The sequence below is a fragment of the Centropristis striata genome, chromosome 4, assembly GCF_030273125.1.
Source record: "Centropristis striata isolate RG_2023a ecotype Rhode Island chromosome 4, C.striata_1.0, whole genome shotgun sequence".
NCBI classification, from domain to species: Eukaryota; Metazoa; Chordata; class Actinopteri; order Perciformes; family Serranidae; genus Centropristis; species Centropristis striata.
The window spans coordinates 30288114-30310187 of NC_081520.1; the positions used below are offsets into that span (position 1 = coordinate 30288114).

General features: G+C 41.0%; 1 protein-coding gene across 2 annotated transcripts; it reads right to left on the reverse strand.

Annotated features, from left to right (window-relative positions):
• Positions 1-284: 284 nt before the first annotated feature.
• On the reverse strand, positions 285-18638 carry sacs (sacsin molecular chaperone). 2 transcript variants are annotated; one of them, XM_059330720.1, is made up of 7 exons: positions 18623-18638; positions 17649-17760; positions 16904-17050; positions 14601-16086; positions 14185-14276; positions 13211-13237; positions 285-12644 (listed from the first exon to the last, which is right to left on the reverse strand). In XM_059330720.1, the coding sequence occupies exons 2-7, from the start codon at positions 17710-17712 to the stop codon at positions 1093-1095; spliced, it is 13368 nt and encodes a 4455-aa protein (XP_059186703.1). In that variant the 5' UTR covers positions 17713-17760; positions 18623-18638; the 3' UTR covers positions 285-1092. The 2 variants fall into 2 exon arrangements, with proteins under 2 accessions (XP_059186703.1, XP_059186705.1); XM_059330722.1 differs by lacking the exon at positions 13211-13237.
• Positions 18639-22074: the final 3436 nt, after the last annotated feature.

Consider the following 22074-nt stretch of genomic DNA (forward strand, 5'->3'; position numbering starts at 1 on the left):
AAAAAGGTATGAACATGGTTTCATGCTGGCCAAAGTTACCTTGTTAAAGGTTGTGCCCGAAGAATAGCATATATATGGCTCTTTGTTTTATCACACGGTCCTATGGAGTATTCTGTAACTTTTGGATGACTTGTTGAAGCAAATTCTGAGCTATAGTCATCACTGTCCTATCCAAAACTTCAGTAGTAAAAGCAGAATTGCTGTAGGGCCCCAGAGTACACATGTTTCATATGAACAGGTAATGATGCAAAACAGTCACCAAATGTTACTGTATAGAGCACAACATTTAACATAGCTATAACAAAACAAAATATTTCCCCAATGAAAAAAAAATTGCATTTAAAGTAAAGAGTTTTCCCATTCACAGTTGGATTCTCCCAAGTTGCTGGGGTAACACAAGCGCTCTGCAAGTGCAAGTGCGAGTACATGAGGAGTTTCAAAAAAGTGCTTTGTCCATAAACAAGTGACTGGCTATGTTACAGTAAATGTACAACTTTTACAGAAATGATATGAAATCAACCATAAAAATACAAAACAAAATGTACAAACATGATTATAAGTTCCTTGACTTGCTGAGCTCTTGCAATTAGGACACGTTGCAAGACAGTATTTGACATTTTAAGTTGATCTGTTTCTTCATTACAAGCGCATCCCTTCAGTACACTCAACTGGTTTTCTGTAGCAAGAAAATATATATTTATACTTTTTTATAAAAGATAAAGTAAAAAAAGCAGCATATTTTTTAATCTAACTCAGAGTGAATATATTGTCAATGAGGGGACTTTGGTAAACAAAACATATTGCTTAGGCATTTGTATGTACAGCATATGCAGATTTTTTTTTTCACATATTACAGCTAATGTTTATTGTGACAGCCTAAAAGGTGATGGGAGCCATACATTTATTTACTGTGCATGGGCGACAGCACCAAGATCACAGGTAGAAACTGCATATGTACCATAAGCTGCCAGCTGGATATATCAATTTTATTCAAAGTAATACACATAATGTGTATTGCACGCAGCCATGGGTGTTCTACTCCACGGAGGCTCTATGCATACTGTAGTTTAATTGTCATCTTTAACGACAGTATTATATTTTATGCTGCACAAAGGTTTCAAGCTTTATGATAATCCGTGCGGTACATTCCATCACTCTCATTGCCACCTCAGATGTGTATCTGTCGTTGGGAATTTGTGGAAACGGAAGGAGATCAGGATATCGAGTTCTCAGGCTGTCTACACCGTAACCTTCCAGGATCTGAACATCATTTGAAAGGCCTTTTAACTGGGAGTTGTACTCCTCCACTTTCTGAGCCAGAGCAGTTGGCTTCACATCTTTGTCCGACTTTCCTCTGACTGCATAGTCCGCAGCTATCAGGGCCAGCTTGGTGGCCAGGTAGCATTTGAAACAAACCCACTCATTGGCATTTTTATGGAGATCATTCCGAGCAGCAGAGTAGTTTGCTCTTGCTTGCCTCAGCCATCTACGGGCTTCCACAGGGTTTCCAACTGTCTTGAAAGTAGGGGGAACGAAGAAACGTTGAGAATGTGACGAACCTGCATAGCTTGTATAATGTTCCCTGAACTGATGCCTTTCTGACTTGTGACTTGTTGCTTCTTGGTTCCACGACGAATAAAACCTTTGATATGAGAACTTCTCTGACTGGAAGCGGGATGATGATGAGGAGTAGGATCTCCTGGAAGCTCTGTCTGTATTTTGCTGATCCGCTAAAGCCTCTTTCTCCATTCTGTTGATCTCGTTCTGTAAGTGCTTGAATACTTCAGTGGCAATGTCCAGATTCTCTGCATTTTTATCTGGATGCCACTTGAGATACAAACGGCGGATTATCTTCTTTCTCTCTGTCTCAGGAAGCTTCCAAGCTTGTTCAACTACTAAGGTCACTTCTTTCAGAATCTCAGGTAATGCATGAAGCTTGATCTTTTTTGGAGATTGTTTTTGAGGGGGGGGTCTGAGGTTTTCCTTTCCAGAAAAAACAGGTGGTATCATCCGTGGACCAGAAGAACGACTGTTTGGGCTTGTAGGAGTCGACGGGGCGCTGGTGTCTCGTGCATGGCTACTTTCATCTTGTCTTGAGAATTTGTACAAGTCAAGGGAACTGACTATTTTGTACTCACTGTAACCGATGTCAATCTGGAAGCATTTTCCAAGGAAACTTGTGTTTTCCTCCTCTTCTCTTTCTACTTCTTGAACAATGATGGCATATGTATAGGTAGGCTGGTAGGACCCGTATATGTCACCACCCTCAGAATCTACAAGGTAACCCACATACTCTCCTGGATAAAATACATTCATGGGATCCATGAGGAGTGTGTGATGTATCTCAGCTGGTATGGGGGTTCCAGGAAGGGGTAGCTCAAGTTTCGAAGGCTCTGTTGAGTCGTATTTAACCCCAAGGTTGTCCAGCTTTTCTGTGATTCTGTAGATGTCATTACAGCCCAGCATTGCAATCAGATAGGATGTGTCAGAAATCAAATTGTCTGTGGCAGACTTCAATGTCATTGCCAGTGCTAGGAGAAAATTGATGTCTTTGCTGTCTGAATGCTGGATGTAGAGGTGAATCACAGCTGTCCCATACCTCTTGAGGAAGGCAAGTGTTTCGCTGCGGCTGTGTGGGATGGGGTTGCATCCCTTTACTCTTAATGTTGTCTGGAGTTTCTCAAAACAAGAAACTTTTAATCCTTCACAAAGTGCTTTGCAGAGACGTATGGCTTTTTCCTCATTCACAAGGTATGTATTGTCATTCTCATGTTTCATTATTCTGATCAGTCCTGTGATGAACTGCTCTGATGATAGCAACAGCTGAAGGCGACCCTGAAGTGAGCAAAGAGCTCCAAACTGGCACATTCTTGGAGAATCCTCATCAAGTTGCTCTTCAAGAATACTACTCAACAGTCTTGGTCTTAGTTTCTGTGGAAGTAGCATGATCAGCTTTGTGTGGAAGGCATGATCTTTGCCCAGGTAACACTGGCTCATGTCCACAAGCATCTGAACTCCAACATTTCCCTGAATTCTGCTCTTGTAGTGTGGGGCATCATCGAACACCAAGCTATTGGATTTTGCTAATTTACCATCATGACTTGGCATATAAAATATCAAATCTCTGAGATTGTCAAGGTCTTTGCGAATTTCCACTGGGTCATTTTGGAGGGACTTGAACAATCCTGAAACAACCCTTTTCACAGTTCTCATTTCATTTGGGTCAAGCTGCTTGCCCTCTGAACTTCGGAAAATTCGCCACAGCACTTCAACATACTGTTTGGTTGAGACGACGTCTTCTGTACCAAGAAGTTTGAACAGTTGATGAAAGGTACCAAGTTCAAGAGGCAGTTTGTACAAGTACGGTTTGAAGTCGGATTCGTTGTCCAAATTAATGACAACCTCTTCAGGTTTCAGCAATTTCCAGCCATCTTCAACCATGACAAAAGCAACCCCACGGAGCTGGTAACGGAAATCTCTTTTATCTCCATTGAGAAACTCGTAGGTGGACCTTAAAACTTTGTTCCTTGTTTTCACCATTTCATCATCTGGATTGGATATGTTGCAGATGTTCTTGCAGTTGTTTATGACTTTCTCCAATGGTGGGTCCAAGTTGACACCTAACATGTTCAGCACTTGGTCAAGTTGTTCCTGTCCTGTAAGAGTGTTGCCCTCCTGGTCCTTTATGCTTGATGGTGTAGCTTTCTCTGGTAGAATTGGGCAAGCTGTCCAAAGCAAGTGAATGATATCAGTTTGCTTGAATTTTGGATTTACCTGAGACCCACTGAAGCGAATCAGAGGAAGTGTGCCACTCATCTCTTGGTACTGCGAATGAAGCTTTATGAGTTCTTTGGGGGCTCTCTCGGGACACAGGAATGGTATCATTGAGAGCTCTTTGAGAAAATTACCCTGGAACAGGTCTATCCTCTCTTTGAAAATGTGGTTCAAGAGAACATCAACAATGGTTTGCACTTTTTCTTTGGTCCAGCTCTCTGTCTGGGCTTTGATGCTGACCTCTTTTGTAAACTGAAGAACTTGCTGCTGTGACACTTCATGCTTGAGACCAATATTTCTCAGAAAGGTTATCCATGAGGTGAGCAACAATGTTCCATTCTTGGGTTTGGACACTTGCTCAACTTTCTTGAAAAAGTCATTTGGAATGAATGACTTTGCAGGTAGCATAACTTCAAACACCTTCACTGTCTCGTCTGAAAAAAACTTGGTTGGCCTGAGTCTGTTTGAGCAGTCATAGATGAACAACAGTCCCTCCAACTTCTCATAGAGCTGATCCTTCATCTCACACGATTCTTCCATTGACAAAAGTCTCTCCTTCAAGTAGACAATGTGCTCAACTTTGGCATCATAGGAAAGACTCTCAAACTTCGGCAGGAGATGGTGAAGGTAGATTTCCAAGTCATCAATTGGCACACAGCCAAGGAAGGTGTATAGTTCTTTTAGTTGAGGATTGTCAGCAAGAAAGGCAAAGGAGGCTGTGTGAGCCCATTTGTCTATGTCCGCAGTGGGAATGGGTTTTGCAAGGACATAGTTTGTTCCATAGTTTGCAATGCTGATGTATCTCCCACTAACTGATTTAAAACATGGGAGGAGTTTTAGGCTTTGTGCATCCTGATGTGTGAGGTTGGCTAGGTTGCAGTTGAAATACAACAGAAGAGCCTCAAAGTCCTTGTCAGTCAGGTTTGCTGCCTTGAACGAAGATGTCTGGATCATGTACTCCACAGCCTTCAGAACACTTGAGGGATTATCAATGTTTGCTGTGTGCTGTGCCAGAAAAGGCACAATGGGATTCTCTTTGACACAGATTTTGTTCACTCCAAGCTGAATGCACCCTGCTTTCATTAGGGTGTGAAATACTTTGTCATTTTGGCCATGTGGAAATATGGCTATGTTCATCAAACTCAAAGGCAAAAGCACATCATGCTCAGGGACAACTATCTTTTCTCGTGCCATGAATTTGATTCCAGGTAGCAAAGCCCAGTCTTTCAGAATGTCAAGGACTGTGTCAAAACTGGGTCTGATGTCGTCCTGATCCTCCTTCACAACGATATTTTCACTGATGAAGTTCCACACATTCTTCAGCCAAGATTCACTTGCAAAGGTGTCCCTCCACTTAACAGGGATCTTTGTCCGATACTCTCTTGGAAGAACAGATCCCAGTAGGTCACCAAAGCAGCTGATGTCAAAGATCTTTGCAGCTCCTGACTTCAAAAGGATGTTGCTGTACTTCATGTACAGTGTATTCATGAACATGTCTTTCCTTGATGAGATTAGCTCATGATGTGTTGTCAGGAACTTTGGTCTCTTGGAATCAAACACCTGAAGCATAGTGTCCATTGTTATCAAGAGAGGCAACCCCTCAATTGTTACTTCATCTACTTCAACATCTTTGAAGCAATAGTCGACTAGAAGCTTCAAGTTATGAACTAGCTTGAAGTTTGACTGTTGAAGACGGCAGGGGAGTTTTGCAACATGACAAGACGTGTCCGGTGATGAAAACGTGTGGAGAAAGTTGCGGACATCCTCTGGTGTCACATAGGTGACTGGTATCCCTGCATCTTTCAAACAGAGGTAGAGATTTGCTGTCTCATCGCAGCTGTGAACCAGGTTGAAGCCAATATCCAGAAGCAGGGTTTTCAGCCGGTAGACATTTTCAGCCACAGACTTCCTTGAGGTGATGTTGTACTCTGTGTTTTTCAAGTGCTGAAGTTCATCCTGAAGTAGATTATCAAAAAAGGCTCTGCCTTTGTTTGCAGCAGATGTGTTCACCCATGAAATGTAGATGACAGTGTGCATGTCAGAGTTGTCCATGTGCGCTGCTCTGACTACAGGTAGCAGACGCTTCACATCAGCATGGATACAGTTGTACACTGCTTTAACCAGGCAGTACCAATCTGGCTGTATATCTATTCTGTTGGATGGGAAGAAGAACAGATATTTCCGCAGTGTATCTTTAACAACATGAAGCGGTGTACTTTGTAGTACTGTCATGGTAGGATCAGGACCTGGGAAGTATCGACGCTTAAGCTGAATCAGCAGTTCCACACAAGCAGGGGCTATCAGTGATGTCATCAAATTGTTATTCCAGTCACTCCTTACCCCCACTCCATTGTCATCTCTCCATAGGTTTCTTCTTGCAGAGTCTAGGGCAAAATGCCCATTGACATGAAAAGGTAAGCCAGTCTCCAGTGAAAGTGGCAGAAAGCAGAAGGCTCTGTGGGGTTTTTTGTAGTTGTGGCTGACACATGCAGCTACTCCTCCACGAGGAAATAGAGTTATGTCTTCATTTTTGTGAGCTGAGATCACACTTTTTGAGACATTTTCAATGTTTGGGAAGCCAGATCGGTTGCAGATCATCCATGTGGTCAAATTTCCATCATTGTCTTCTATGTCCATTGTGTAGGTTATCTGTTGGACTGGGATAGCAGTGAGCTGCTTCTTTTTTGTCACACTATCTATAACTGAGGCATGAAACTGTTTGCGTTTTAGCCGATCACCATCTGTTATTTTGGCTGTAACAGAATACAGCACTTTCAGTTCTCCAGATGCATAATCAATTTCACATATCGATATTTTCTCCATGTGGTTGAGGAACATTAGAAGCTCTGCACCATCAGTTTTTAGCTTTTCCAGAAGGTTTTGCACCATTCTGTCTGATGCAGGGACAGAACTGATCTCTGACGTCCTTGCCATGGTCTTTGAGCGGATGGGGAATCTGAACATTGTGCTGCGCTCTAACTTAAAATGGACGCCTAAGTAAAGACTTAGAACATCTGAAAACTGAGATCTGAAGTCAGAGTCCAAGTCTCGAAACATTCTTCCGGGACTCAGGGATGTAGCCCCAGGGGCATACAGTGCATGTGGATCAAAGATGCACAGAATATCATTGTTTGAGATGAAGGATGGGCAGTCAGTGATGTGATACACAGAGTTGAACCCTATGCCGTATTGACCAGTTTTGCCTGGATTGGCCTCTTTAGTTCCTCTTCCTAGGTTCTGTATACCTCTGACATCATCCTCTGTGAAAGGCTGGTTGTTATATACACAGAGGGCAGGGCCTTGCATTGGGATCCATTTATCATCAAATATTCTGTCCGTGGGGTGTGTTCTTGGATCAAAAACAAAGTAGATTTCAGTGGCTTTGGCATCATCTGCATTTTGAAGAAGCTCTTTTAGCATTTCTTTTTCTGACGGATAAGCATTGAGAATGCTTTTAATTCTGCTTGTGAGTTTTTCTTTCTGTCCAAACTCACTCCCAAGTCGAGTGAAGCAGACATTTGAAGCATACCTTTCCAAGGCTTTGTGACGTTTTGGGACTGCTCCTAATTTCACAGCAACCTCTCTTGGAATATCCCCGTGACAGTATTTCACAGAAGAGTCTCTGACTTTGATCCAAGGGCAGTCATTGTAGCATAGTGATTTTGATGGCTGCAGTGTCAAATTGGAGTCAGGTAACAGAATCCCACCATAATTGGCTTGGCAGTATTCTTGGTTCTTGTCTCTTATCAAGCTCCATATTCCCTCACTAATAATTCTGCGACACAACTGGAAATTCTCCTCGGTGAGTACCCTTCGCCCACATTCTTGCTTTACACTTTCCAGAACTGTTGAGAAATCTTCTACTGTGAAGCTGGGCTGTACTCCAACGTTTTCAAAGAGCTCACGACAGCTGTTTCTGTATTTGTTAGGAAGTTGATAAAGATGTGGAGCTGCATCGAAATTCAGGTGGAATGCAACTTTTGAGGGATTGACATATGTGTTCTCCACCAGGATAGAATTGAACTCTTTCAGTTCCTCAGTTATTTGTCCTTTCGCATTCTCATCCTGTAGCATTTCCTCATGAAGAAACTTGTAGCAGGCATTTGTTATGTTCTCCTGGTACAGTGTGACACCGTCAAATGATTGCGACAGTTTATTGAGTTGGCTAATGACCAAACCAACTGAGGGCTTTCTTATCAGACCAAGACAGTCTTTCACAGCCAATGACATTGCACCACAACCTTTGAAAGATGGGGAATTCTCATTTAGGATTGGCTTCATCAGACACACAGTCTCCTGATGTTCAGTTGTGAAGAGTTCTTTAGCTGAGAACATTGTTGTTGGGGAAAAGTTGTTCCCATGCCATGGCAATGAAAAGCCTGCAGGTCTTGTCAGGAATGGAAGGAACTTGGTGTCATGTAGCTTTTCTAAAAGCTCAGCTGCTCCTGGATCACTCATCTTCAGTTTCTCATCGATGAGACTGAGTAGGATACTGCTACGAAAGCATGCAGCTGTGTGATCACTTTCATTAAGATCAATAACGGACTGAGCACGTTCAATCAGGTCTTCCCATGACAGATCATCTTTGACCATGCCCAACTGCACAAGCTTCACTAAACACACAGGGTTTAGGTAGTCTTTTGAACTCCCTTCAGGAAACCTTCCATCATCAGTGTTGTAGAGTTTAGCAACTCTTCCTTCTGGGTGAATGAGTCTGGAAGGTAAAACTAGTTCCTTCTTGGGGCCAGAGCATGGGATACAAGGAGTAACCCTGAGGATTGATGCAAAATCTTCAAGTTTTTCATTCAATACGTAATGCATCAGGGGATCTCGAAGGTCTTTGTCAATTTCCTGGATGTGAGGGAAAAAGACATCTGAAAAGAACTGCTTCTCTGTCAGGGTGTTTTCCATCAACTTTCCTTTACATCCAGCATCATCAAATCCCTCCTTCACCCAGTCAGGCAGCTCAACAGCACAGAGGTTTTGTGAGCCACTCTTCTTGAGGTATTTCAAGAAAATCTTGAAAGCAGCAGGACCAATGTCTGGCCTACAGAGTAAGGCATCATCAAGGAATCTGACATATTTGATTGACACCCAGGTTTTGCCATCAGAGAAAACCTTTGCATGCTCACTGTCACCTCCTTTGGCTATTTCTTGGTAGATACCCTGGCTGACCAGTGTGAAGTCATCATGCACCTGACTTGGATCTGGCCATGCTGCGTAATAGCTGTAGTCGAGCAGTTCTCCACTTTCAGCCATTGACCGTAGCATTGTGAGTGCAGCCAAATAGGCCTGGACAATGACATGTCTCATGAACACAGAATTCCACTGTCCTTTGGTGTCTGTCTTCCAGATCTCTTTGCGGTTGGAAGTCACAGCAAAGCAACCATTAATGTGGACTGGTAGGCCTGTTTTGATTCTGAGAGGTAGATAACAAAACACTTCTCCAATTGGTGTGGTATTTATCTTTACTGTCCATTTGCGATTCTCTTCTTCCGAGAGAAGAACAGCCACTCCTCCACATGGCACTAGTCCAAGTCTTTTTCCACTATCACTGAGGGAAAACTTGAGTGCCTCAGTTGAATCCATGCATGAGCAAATGAGCCAGTTAGTGACCTCGACTGCCTTTGGGGGCATTTCATCTGTGAGTCTTCTTGTCTGCACACCTTTAGCAGCCATCTCAAAGTACTGGTTAGGATCTTCCTCTGAGCCTCTGAACAATGGCGAGTGGAGATCTACAATGCGCTTGAACACATTGTGAAACTCCTCGACCAAAACGCGTATGATGCAGCCGGACTTGGGAACATCAGCAGGTACCCTGTTGGTGCTGGCTACTTTCTTCATAACCTTTGCTGCAGATTTTAGGATACTCAGAGGTCCATATGAAGATTTGGATGACCACACACTTTTGTTGATGCTGACAACATCTTGTGCTCCTGCTGGATTTGGTTCTTCATATTTCAGGTATTTTAACACCATACTTCCAACATGCTGAGTGAACAAAATGAACCGATGGCCACATATGCTGAACTCATCAACCAGGGAGTAGATGTCTGTAGTGTTGTAGTACAGACTACTGATTTCACTTACTGAGGCTTCCTGTTCTGTTCTGAATGGGAGTCTGAACAGTGTACCATTGTACTTGTATGGGGAGTCCTGAGCTAGAGGAAGCTGGCAATTGAAGACATTGATGAATGGTTTGAACTGGTTGGGGAATTTTCTCAGCCTTTTCTGTTGTTTGCTCCAGTTGATTTTGATCCCTGGATTAGACCTGTCCCTGATATGCTTGCTGATGTGATTGATGTTTGGATCAAACATGATCATGAACTCTCTGCTCATTATGATGGGGATATCAGTGATGTGATAAACTGAGTTGAAGCCCAAGCCGAATTTGCCAACTTTGTCTGCTTCACATCTCTTCACGGATCCACCCAACCTTGTGATGTTCAGGAAGTCATTGTCTGAGAATACAGAGCTGTTGAAAGACCACAAGGAAGGCCCATGGCAAGCAACCATCCCAGGGTCAAGGAGATTCTCTCGAATGTCAGTGTTTTTTCTCATGTCAATGAGAAAACTGCACTCTGTTGCACTTGCATCATCAGCATTCTGGAGGAGCTCTTTAAAAATGTCTGCTACAGATGGATATTCTTCCAGGATGTTCTTTATTCTCACTGTTAGAGGTTCTCGTTGGCCTGATTGTTCAAAGCCTAGGTTCTCTGGGTTTATCAACCTTGTGCTCAAACATGGCACCTTCAGCCACTCTGCAGTTTTCATGGGGATGTCATCATGGACCAAGATAATGGGCTCTGACGCATCCTCGAGTAAGTCATTCAAATCATCAACCTTAATGTCACAGTAGGTGCATTCATGAATGGGCTTCATTGCTAACTTGCTTGGATCCTTGTAACAAAGAATCGGCACATGCATGTTGGTATCTACTGGTATCTGATTGTTGTACAGCCATCTCAGGATGTTGACTAAAAGTAGGATGTCATGTTTGCTTTCCTCCTTTGTCATCTCTCCTTCACATCTTTGTCGGACAGTGCTGATGACTTCAAACACATGGCTTGACACAACCTCTTCAACTGAACCACAAAACTTGAAAAGCTTGTGAAACTTTCTAATTGTCTTTGGCAGGGAGTACAGGTAAGGCTGCAAGTCTAGATCAGGGAGGGGCTTTAGGACTGTCCGGCCAGGGGTTGAGAATGTTTTTCCTGTCCAAACCCAATCAAAAGGCAGTGATTTCATTGCTTCTCTAGCATCCTCAAGATGAGCCTGCATGAAACCGTAAATCTCAAACAGGATCTGCTGGAACTGATACCAATCTTCTGTGGTGAATGCTTGAGATTTATGCCAGTCATTCACTGCTTTCAAGTGCTGTAATACTTGATCCACCTGTGGCTCTACAGTTAGTTTCAGTGCCTTTTTCATACCGGCAGATGTGTGTTCAACCAGTGCTACTGAAGATCCCACAAGCACTGCATGGGATATGTCACACATCTCTGTCAAACAGCAGATATTAAGAGTATCTCCAACCCAGGCAAGGGATTTAGGGTAAGTTGGAGGTCTTTCTTTACAGACAGGTACCCATTTGAGTTTTAGCAATGATGTCTGAGCATCAGCTGATTTTACCAGCTTGGTTTGTCTGTTAAGTATTTGCAGGAGTGTTTTTGCCTTTTTGATTATGGAGTCCCACTCAGGCTCCTTGCTGCCTTGTAACTCCTCTATCTTCTTTGCCACTTTAAGTACATCTTTTTCAGTGAGCTGTACTTCATTTCTTAGTCCCAGTTGTCTGAGTGAATGAAGAATATCAGGGGAAGACGTAAATGTACTTGTGGGAAACCTGTTTTTCTCTTCCATGTAGAACAGATTCTGCAGAATCTCCAATTCAGGATCAAAAAGTTCTGAGGCTTTGACTGACTTTCCACAAGGTGACTGAATGAATTTAAGAGCGGAAAGCCACCCAATCACAGCTGAGTTTTCATTCTTGAGAAATGCCAGATGTTTAAGTGACCAAAGTATGACCTGAGTTATCTCATCTCTTGTGTAGAACCCTCTCTCAATATCCTGAATAATCATCTTCAAACATTCTGTTGTTTTCACTTGTTCTACATTCAGCATCTTGATGAGGCGGATTGATTCCTCGTCACAGCAACCCACAAGATTTACGGATAATTTCACATCTGGTGGATACTTGGCTCTGTGGTGTAAAGCTCTTGCTCCTCTCAATGATGTAAATGTTGTGGTACCTTCAGAACAAGACCCCACTTTCTCAAAGATGGAAAGCTCAAGCAGAGTATGTTTTTCCCTCTCTGTGATGTCCGATAGACCTGCAAGAAAGTTTCTGAGTGCAATCTTCTCTTTGCCTGAGAAAGATGAGACTTGGCTGGATAATCGTTGAGTTGGCAATCTATCCATGAGTTGCAGAAGCATTCCAGGAGAGGAAGGATGGATGTAATTCTTTAGCAGAGGGTGTTGCAAACATGGATCCAGCTTTTTTATCACTACTCCTCCAAGCTTCTCCATGATGTCAAGAAGGTTTTCAGAAAGGGGTGCCTCTTCCTCATCCACAAGAATTATGGGGGATGGAGTTTTGAGACGTAGAAGCTTAACTACATCCATGCTTTCCTCAAGTGGCACAAGTGGGATCAAAGGCATGTCTTCAAAGGTACTTAAGTCATCATCAAAATGTATATAGAGGTGCTTCCAAATCATTTTTAGCCAGGAAACTGTAGGATGTTTCAACTCTCTGTTTCCAGGTTCCCATTGGACAGTGAAGTCTCTTGCTGGCCAGGCTGTTGAAAGGATCTCCTTGATGAGTCGAGCTGATCGTTCAGGATTCAGCACTTGCAGCTGAGTGCAGGCTCTTCCTGTTAAAATAACAAGGAAAACAACATTAACATCAGTTTTAATTGTAGAAGTAACTGTTAATCATCAAAGCTGACAAAGTTAGTCCAATAAATTAGTTTCTAAATAAATTAGAGAGCAACAATGCAAAAACACATCAACTTTTAGTTTAATGTTGATTAAAAAAATAATGAATTAGTATATTCATACTCAACATTCAAGACAGCGACAATGCAGCACATGTTGCTGTTGTTAACACACTTGCACAAACCATGGTCTGTACACACACACAACATTTTTTTTAATTGATACTAATATCCTGCCACCTCTCTTGCAGTATTTCAGTGTAGAGGAAATCAATTCTCAAAAAGAAAAATACCTAGACAAATGCATGACCTTCTACAGGTAACCTGTGTAAAATTAGTCGAAATTATGATGTGTGAATGTATTTCACTTATAACACGGAATTTTACAAAAGCTAAACATGCTTTGCGTCACGACAAGTAACCATGGTGCTCATTTACAGTCATGCATTAATCTAGGTTTGTAGTAAAAAGGTTCAATAACTGACACACTCTGAAATACCTACCTGAGCACCCCCATAGAAATTGCTGCACTGCAATTCAAGTGACACAATTTTGGATTGAGTTATGGGATGAATTCTTTTTCTGTTTTATTTAAACTTCAATAACAAGACAGGTTTTCAGAACTGTGCACACCAAATATCACTGTTGACATTTTGACATACAGATGTAACTAAAAACACTGATGATTTCTGTCAGCATCAGCAGATGTACAGTGAAGAAAACCGTTTTTGGGGGAAAAGAGTAAGACATAGGTGGAGAGGGGGAGATGGCGTGATGTCAGGGGCTCTGAGTAGGTCCAAAGTGGTCCTCTGACATCATCAACAGGAGTGGTGCCAAAGTGGGCAGCAGGGTAAAGATATCTTTAGACACCGTAAAGAACTACAAAAATTGAGTAAGGAGTTCACATTGCTCTAGCTAAATTACAATATTCTCTATGTCCTTCATTTTGGGTTTTAAAAGAAATCTATCAGTCAGTATATTTCCTCTGCCTGGCCCACTGCCTTCTTGTCATAATCATGGTTCATTATGCCAGTGAGTGCACTCAGGATCTGGTCTCGTGGGTTGAGTGGAATGTGTGGCACAAAAACAACTCTTCCATGAATCGGCATGCTCACTCTCTCTTTCTCTCTCTCCTAAATTATCTATCAGCAGTGACTTTTAATGCCTTTCTGGCACTGCAGCAGAGCAAGGTGACACAGCGTTACGACAACATGGTCGAACTCACATGAACCCACAAAGACATCACAGGGACCTTTTATACTTCATTATAAGTCATACTCTAGAAAGTGCTTGAAGCTGCCCTGAAAAATCTATTAATTTAACCACAGCTGCATTGTCAGAGCATATTGTTAAGATTATAAATAAGTTGGTCAAAATATTTTAAAACCTCCTGGTAACTGTTTGAGACCAATATAGTTTACATGTACATGGATTTATGGGAAAAAGATTCACATTCAATCTAAATATTCTACATTACCTCTGCTCTTGGCTGCTTTATTTAAACTGTCCATTACAGAAGGCTTGATGCTCTCCAAAATGAACCGACCCTCAAGTCCTGGATACAGAGTTCTGTAAAAACAAAAGGGAAAAATAGGTGAGACATTTTGTATCCTAATTATATGTGTACATGTGTGTTTGTCCTTTACAATGCCTGATGCTTGTTGCTGGACTGATTTTAAAAGGCAGAAGCAAATATGATATGTAATCAGCCAAAACCTCTTCAATATTCTCTTTAAATTCCAAAATATTTAAATGAACTGCTCTTTATTTCAGGTATAAGTACTATTTTGTATTTTTTCCACCTATACTCGATTTATATTAAGGAGAGACTAAATAATTTAGTTAATTTAGACAAGAAATTGTGTAAAATAGACTATTTGACTTCATCTCTACCTGGGGTATTCTTCAGATGCAATGTAAATGGCATCCTTTTCACTGACGGAAGATGAAAAGGATGTAAATGTCTCATCTTGCAGCGGCAGGAGCTCCAATCCTATGAAGTCACTGTAATTGGCGTCACTGAGAGCAAACTCCAGCAGCTGCAGCTTCTCCTGTGAGGGACCTTTATGTTTGTTCTTCCTGATCACCTGACGCAACAAAGACGGAGTCACTTTCTTTACTTTTGCGGACTCAGCCGTGTAGGCAGCCAGGACAAAGTCCACGGCATCAGGCACCTTCGCAACCTGTGTTCCTGAGCTTTGGAGGTAGTTGATCACGGTCTCTGAAATGTCCTCGTCTGTGTCCAGCTCTGAGATCACAGCCTGGTCCACCCGGATCCAGCTCTCACTGAGGGAATAGATGACCTGCTGCTGCAGCAAGTCATGAAACAACGGCTGAAGAATCGGTTTCCAGCGGGACTTGACCTGCTTAGGATCTGGCCAGGCCCCATAGGTCCCTTTAGGGGACAACGGAAAGTCTTGGTCCTTTTTTGTCTGTACCCTTTTGATAGCCTCGGTGATGAGCTCGAAGTAAGCCCTAGGTATGACGCTGATTATAAGCAGCTCATTCCACAAGGCCGCTGGATCCCTCCACTGGTCCACTTCCCTCCACTTGATACTCCTGCGGTTGTCTGTGAGGCCGAAGAAGCCGCTGACATGAACTGGAAGCCCTGTCTCACTCTCCTCCCCGGGGGGAAGAGGAAGGAAGCAAAAAGCTCGTCCTGAGAAGCCAGATGTGGCACCTTTGTCTTCTTTGTTGATCAGAGTAAGAGGCAGAGCGATTCCAATGTTCGGCATGAACTTTAAATCATCTGCCAGAGAGTCCAGCTCAGGACACATTCCTCTGCCTCCAACTCCGTTACAAACTAGCCACGTCGTCCTCTGAGTCTCTTTAGCCGTTTCATCCTGAGTCTCTATGTTGACCTGGTAACTGACACACGTGATGGTAGAACTAGGAACCCCGTTGCTGTAGCTGTCTATGGCCTGACCCAGTGTCTTCAGTGCGTTCGGTCTTTCTAACTTATCGTCAGTATTCTCTGTTGCTGTAACTTGAAACAACATGCGCTCCGTACCATCAGACTCACGCACATGCAAGGAGATCTTCTGAACACTCTTGAGGAAGAGGAGCACCGTGTCAGCATCTGCTTTGAAAGACTCGAAGAGCTCCAAAACCTTTTCTTTGTTGTAAATGTTGCCACTGAGCTGGGAGGGTTTCAGGCGGAGCGGGAAGCGGAACAGTGTTCCAGGAAAGCTGGCATCCTTAAGGGTTTTCTCAGAGCTCCCAAATATCCCAATGTAGGGAGAGAACTGGTCAGATAGCTCTGTGATCTCTTTAATGTCCGTCTTCAAGTTCCAACACTGCCCTGATTCATTCACACCGAACAAGGTCTGATGAGGGTCCAGCATGGCAATCTGGTCTCCACTGAATATACTGGGAGCATCTGAACAGAGAGAAGAAAAACACCAAAAATATAAATAATCAAACATCAGGTATGTTGATTATTCTAATAAATGAGTGAATGCTTTAGAACTGCAACCAAGGGGTTATCTCCAGCTCTGAAAAGTGAAGGCAATGCGGAAGTGCCTTAAACCTGCATTCTTTCTAATGGCCAGCAGGAGGTGACTCCACTTGTTGCAAAAAAAAAAGTAAACATTTTCTTTATCATTTTATGGTCTTAATAATTGGTTTTGGTCTTCTTTTAATACATCATGATGCTAATTTAGTAAATTATGGTCCCATTTAGAGTGAAAACAATGCTAAAGCAAGAAAAGAAAATGTCTTGTTTAGTGTTCGCTTATACTAAAAGAAACTCTAAGCTAGTGCAAGCTGATAACTTTTTTAACTCCATCCTCTCATCCAAATATGGTCACCTATGGCTCCAAAAACCCAAGATGACTTCAGAAAGGTAGTTCAAAAACCAATGATGTCACAGTGCCTACTTCCTGCTTTTTTATACAATCTATGGCTGCAACCATTTTCTGTGTCATTACAGCACTTTCTAGACCAAACAATGAAACAAGCAGTCTGTAGGATTTAGTGACATCTGGCTGCTATGATTAATTGATAATAAAAAGTATTAATTAGACGCAAGACATAATTTTCTCTTACTTGATTTTGGGATACAGCTCAAATTAGTAATTTACAATACATCATCAGTAGCATTTGAACATTAAAAACATTATACAGAAAATAATTTGGCAGTCAAATTCAGCTTTTTATAACAGAAATTATAATTAGCATTTCAGGAAAGTCCTCACCTGTAATGTGGTACACAGAATTAAAGCCAATCCCAAATCGTCCAACTTTCAGAGGGTCCTCTCTTTTCCTGCTCCTCGCAATTTCCTGAATCCCATTCCAGTCTTCCACAGTGAACACAGCATCATTATAGACATACAATGCCGTACCTGCAATACAACGAGTTAAAACTGCGTCAGCATGAACAAGTTAAGACCAACTGAAACTACATATACAGTAAATGAATAGTGGTAAATGTAATGTGCTAAATATAGGATTTAAAAAATCCATGTAATGGAAAAAATTATAAGACCACCCTTGTTTTCTTCAATTTCTTGTTCATTTTAATGCCTGGTGCAACTAAAGGTAATGTTGGGCGTATAAAATAAATATCGATATATATTTTAAATGTGATATGGAATTAGACCATTAGCTGATATCTAGAAGTTTTCCATGGTATTCTTGATAATAATTTTGGTTATTATCAAGAGAACCATGGAAATGTCTAGATATCAGTTCTTAAATTAAACTCTTATCAGCTATTTTTGTTGTTATTATATTTGTCCAAACAAATGTACCTTTAGTTGTACCAGGCATTAAAATGAACAAGAAAGCAAGGAGTAAACAAGGATGGTCTAATAGTTTTTTGCATGACTGTATTTTGTGTTTTCCCTTCTCCGTGTTTACAGTGAGGTCAAACTCAAGGCAGAGGATCAGCTACAGATCAGCTGCTTAATGATACTTAACCTGAGGGCTGTAACTACTAACCTTGATGCTGAGCCATGTCAGGTGACCACAGGGACTCCACTCCATACTCCGTCTCATCATACATGAACTTGACCTCCGTGGCTCCAGCATCCTCTGCATTTTGAATCAGTTCCTTTAAATCAGAACACAACGATCACATACATTTATGAAGGTAGAGCCTTTATTGTGGTTCTAAGAGCGTAATGATGACATCAGCTTATTCGGTGGATGCTTTTATCCAAAAAGCCTCACAGTAAAATGAGCACATCAAGATGAGAGTGGATGGCCCCAGTGGGACTTCAACCATTTACCCTGGCAGTCTTGCTACCATGTATGGTAATATAGCTGACACCAGCAAGTAAAGTCAAAATAAAACCATGCCCTTTGTTTTTGTGCAAGCTTGACATATTTTCTCTCTGCAAATCCCATGACATTAGTGTCATTGACTATAGCTTTGCCTGGGAGAAATCTTGATCATATCCTGTTAAATAAAAAATAGGTTCTATCACAAAAACAAATTTGGTTTACTTGTTTGGGGGAACTGTATCAGACCAACATCCACAAAAATGATGGTACATTTTAGTATATACAGTCATGGAAAAAAAATATTAAACCACCCTTGATTTCTTCAATATCTTGTTCATTTTAATGCCTGGTACAACTAAAGGTACATTTGTTTGGACAAATATAATGATAACAACGAAAATAGCTGATAAGAGTTTAATTTCAGAGCTGATATCTAGACATTTTCCATGGTTTTCTGGATAATGATTTTGGTTATTATCAAGACCAAAAACCATGGAAAATGTCTAGATATCAGCTCGGAAATTAAACTCTTATCAGCAATTTTTGTTATCATTATATTTGTCCAAACAAATGTACCTTTAATTGTACCAGGCATTAAAATGAACAAGAAATTGAAAAAAACAATGGTCTAATATTTTTTCCCATTACTGCATGTCAAATGTGAAATAATATTGTAGCATGAGTCTTACTTTCAGAATCTGTCCCCCTTCAGGGTACCTCCTCAGGATGTCTTTCAGAAACTCGACCAGTGGCGGTGTAGTCTGTCCAAACCTCCCTGTGAATAGCCAAGCTGAGTGAGCCTCACTGTTGCAAGAATTGCTTGTTATGCAGAGATGTGGTGGTTTTATTCCTACCTCCCCCTTTAAGGCCTCTTCCCTCCAGTGTGACTGATACTTCTGGGCTTCCAGCAGCCACCAAAGTCCCGATCTGCACATTGTCATCCAGCTAGGAAGGCAGGAAGTTGAGACAACGCATAATGTAACATACAACAACAAAAAAGTGTTTTATTGTAGAAAGTAGGGCTGGGTGACATGGTCAAAATGGTCTTTCCCAATATAGTTCACATCATATCATGGTAACGATACACAGTGTCCATAAAGTCTCTTTACAATTAAAAAAATATATTATAAAGGCAATGGATGAGAGATCTTGTATGTACTCAACGGTTATCAAAGTTTTTAATCACATTGTATTTGTGTATTTCAGGTACCCTGTTGATGAAATAGGTAGTGGTAAATAAACCTCTATAAAAATGGCAACTCCTCAAGAGAAGGCACAATGTGTACCATGGTTTACTGAAACAAAATTGGATACACAGACTCGGCAAAACAAAACTTAGTATGGAAGAGATCAACCGTCACGTCCATCAACTCAACAACAGGGACAGTGTTGGATAAAGAGAGGATTGGACAGCCCTAACCTTAACTCTAACCAACTAATGGTGCCCATGTAGAGGTGTATTAAATAAGGCAAAAAAACTTTAACATCCATTCCTCATTTCGTAATAATTTCCACACATCTGTCAGTTCACTTGCTTTTGTAATACATTTTTCAAGTTGTAAATATTTAAATGTGAGTTTGTGCTGTTGGATTTTGGACTCTCAAGTTAGATTTAGCCAAACATTAAAAGCAACTGTAAATGCCAAACTATTTTTTCATGACAAAATTTTTCAAACCTACTCCCTGAATAAATAGATGGCATCACTTTTTCGCTCCATCAAACCATCTAAGTTCCTAATTCCTGTCGTGGTCCAGAATGGTTTGTTTGTGCCATAATAAGCAGTTAAATAGATACATTTCAAAAAACTATTACAAACTGGTTAATGAAATTTGCATTATAAAAATATAAAATTCCACAATTCATTATTCAGTTTTATTTATTGTAATGGACACCCTGTATATCATGATGAATATAGGATGTTTTCTGGCAATTCAATAAATAAATGGGTATATTTCATATCCTGTGCCAGCAGCTCAGCACCTATATGGTTCACTCCAGCTTTGCTTCCACATGTAAGAATGTAAAATATCATTCATCCCCAGAGGAAAACAGATAGATCTGAATTGTCTTGTCTGATATATGTAGATAATGAAACAATAACTCAGGTACTGACTCGACAAAAATAAAAAGCTCTTTACTTAATCAAAGTAATTGCTTAAAGAGACCATAACTCACTGTCCTGTACTGTGTTATTATGCAGGATATAATGAACGATGAACAAATTACTTCTGTCATAAACTCTCTGTTATTACTTATTGCACTCATGAAACAGTTTGTAAGCCAACTGGAACTGTCCCCTATTTTATGAAACCTATTACCAGACTTATAGCTGTCCCCCCATCAAAGTTAATGCATCATCATTATCTCTGCCCAGCAGCAGTTAAATCTTCTGGGGCTACATTACTGCACACATTAGGGTGATAGACAATCTTTTTCCTGGTGCATCTTTCAGAATCAATGCGGTAGTGAGCCTGCTGCTCATGCTGTTTGAGGCATTTCAAGGTGACACTGTGACCCACTGCACTCAGCAGTCTTTGCACATAAACATACTGTCTGGCAAATTGAGCTCTGAATAAGCAAATCTCTCATCATCTTTCTCATCATGGTCACTGAACAGTACATCAATCATTTGTGCAATTCAAGATGACGAATCTAAAGTCTTTAATGTCAAATTAATATTTAATATGGGAAACAAGCTTACAAGCTATATGAGACAAGCTGTAGTCTTGGCTCAGCATGTCAGATGTGTGCGAAAGCCATTGATATTGGTGGAAACATACTCAGACTAAGAGGCAGCAATATAATTGAATATATAAATGATCTTGTGTCTTGTGCATTCAACATTCATCATGAGAACAGGGCATTAGTTGAACATTTTCTCCCCTAACAAAGATGTATATAACTAGAGCTGCAATGATTAATCGATGAATCAGTTCATCAACAGAAAAAGAAATATAATATTTTGTTAATGAATTGTGTAGGTATTTTTTTCATGCAGAAATGGCAGAAAATACTGTCAAAGATGGAATTTCCCTACTTTTCTCTGTTTTGTATCATATTAAAGGTTAGGATTAAGATTTCCTCCACAGCGATTAATCAAGAAAGTAATTGGCAGATTAATCGATCATGTAAATAATCGCTAGTTGCAGGCCTCATGTATACTTACTGTATGGTATATAGTGTTTACCTCATTTGACTAATGGACTAAATGTTGTTTTTCTCATTAAGAACACACACACACACACACACACACACACACACACACACACACACACACACACACACACACACACACACAGGCATTTACATTGAGGAATGCTTCTGAAAATCACAGAAAACAAGCCTAACTTTCCTTCCAGTTTCTCCTAAAAGGCAAACCACTCTTCTGCTAAGTACAGTGTCTGGTTCAGTGCCTCCTCCATCAGACTGCTGCACAGTTTAATTGCATCAGGCAGAACAGGAAGGGCCACTTGAAATCTACACCCACATATAGCAGGAGCAATGGAAATCTTTTTTCTTCATTTATTTCTTCTGGTAAACAGTTTATAATATTAAATTCTCACAGATAGGACAGACTATTAGTAAGTATTCATTTTTATTTAATCTCTTTGTTTGAACTGTAGGGCTTGACCTTGTTGTGTTTATGGTATTCATTTGTAGGTGTGGCTTGCAGCAAATTTAAGCGATGAGATCAGGGTGGGCTGCCGGGCACTGACCACCACCTGGTGCTTTCCATCAGCTGAACCCCAAGACAGGGGATCAAGTCCAGTTATGTTAAGCCACACACTGTCACAAACGACCACACCACAAGAGCCTGGTGGTACTGCCACAAAACTTAACACTACTGACATCTGTTTGATCCATAATAAGATTTTGATATGAAGCAACTGTAAGTCTGTAATTTAAAAATATATATAAAAAGTATTTGCTATAGTGTATCTATAAAAATATACATTTTTTCCACAACAGCTCCTTCCAGCACACAATGGGTTAAGGAGGCTATGTCCTTTATAAAGGTAGAAAAAATAAGATATTCAAGAAGGGGAAACTTGAGCAAATTCTAGAAAAAATTGCAACCGTTTATGGACTTTTTTGCGATGATGTAATCCCCTCATTATGTCCAAAAAATAATCCCCCCTT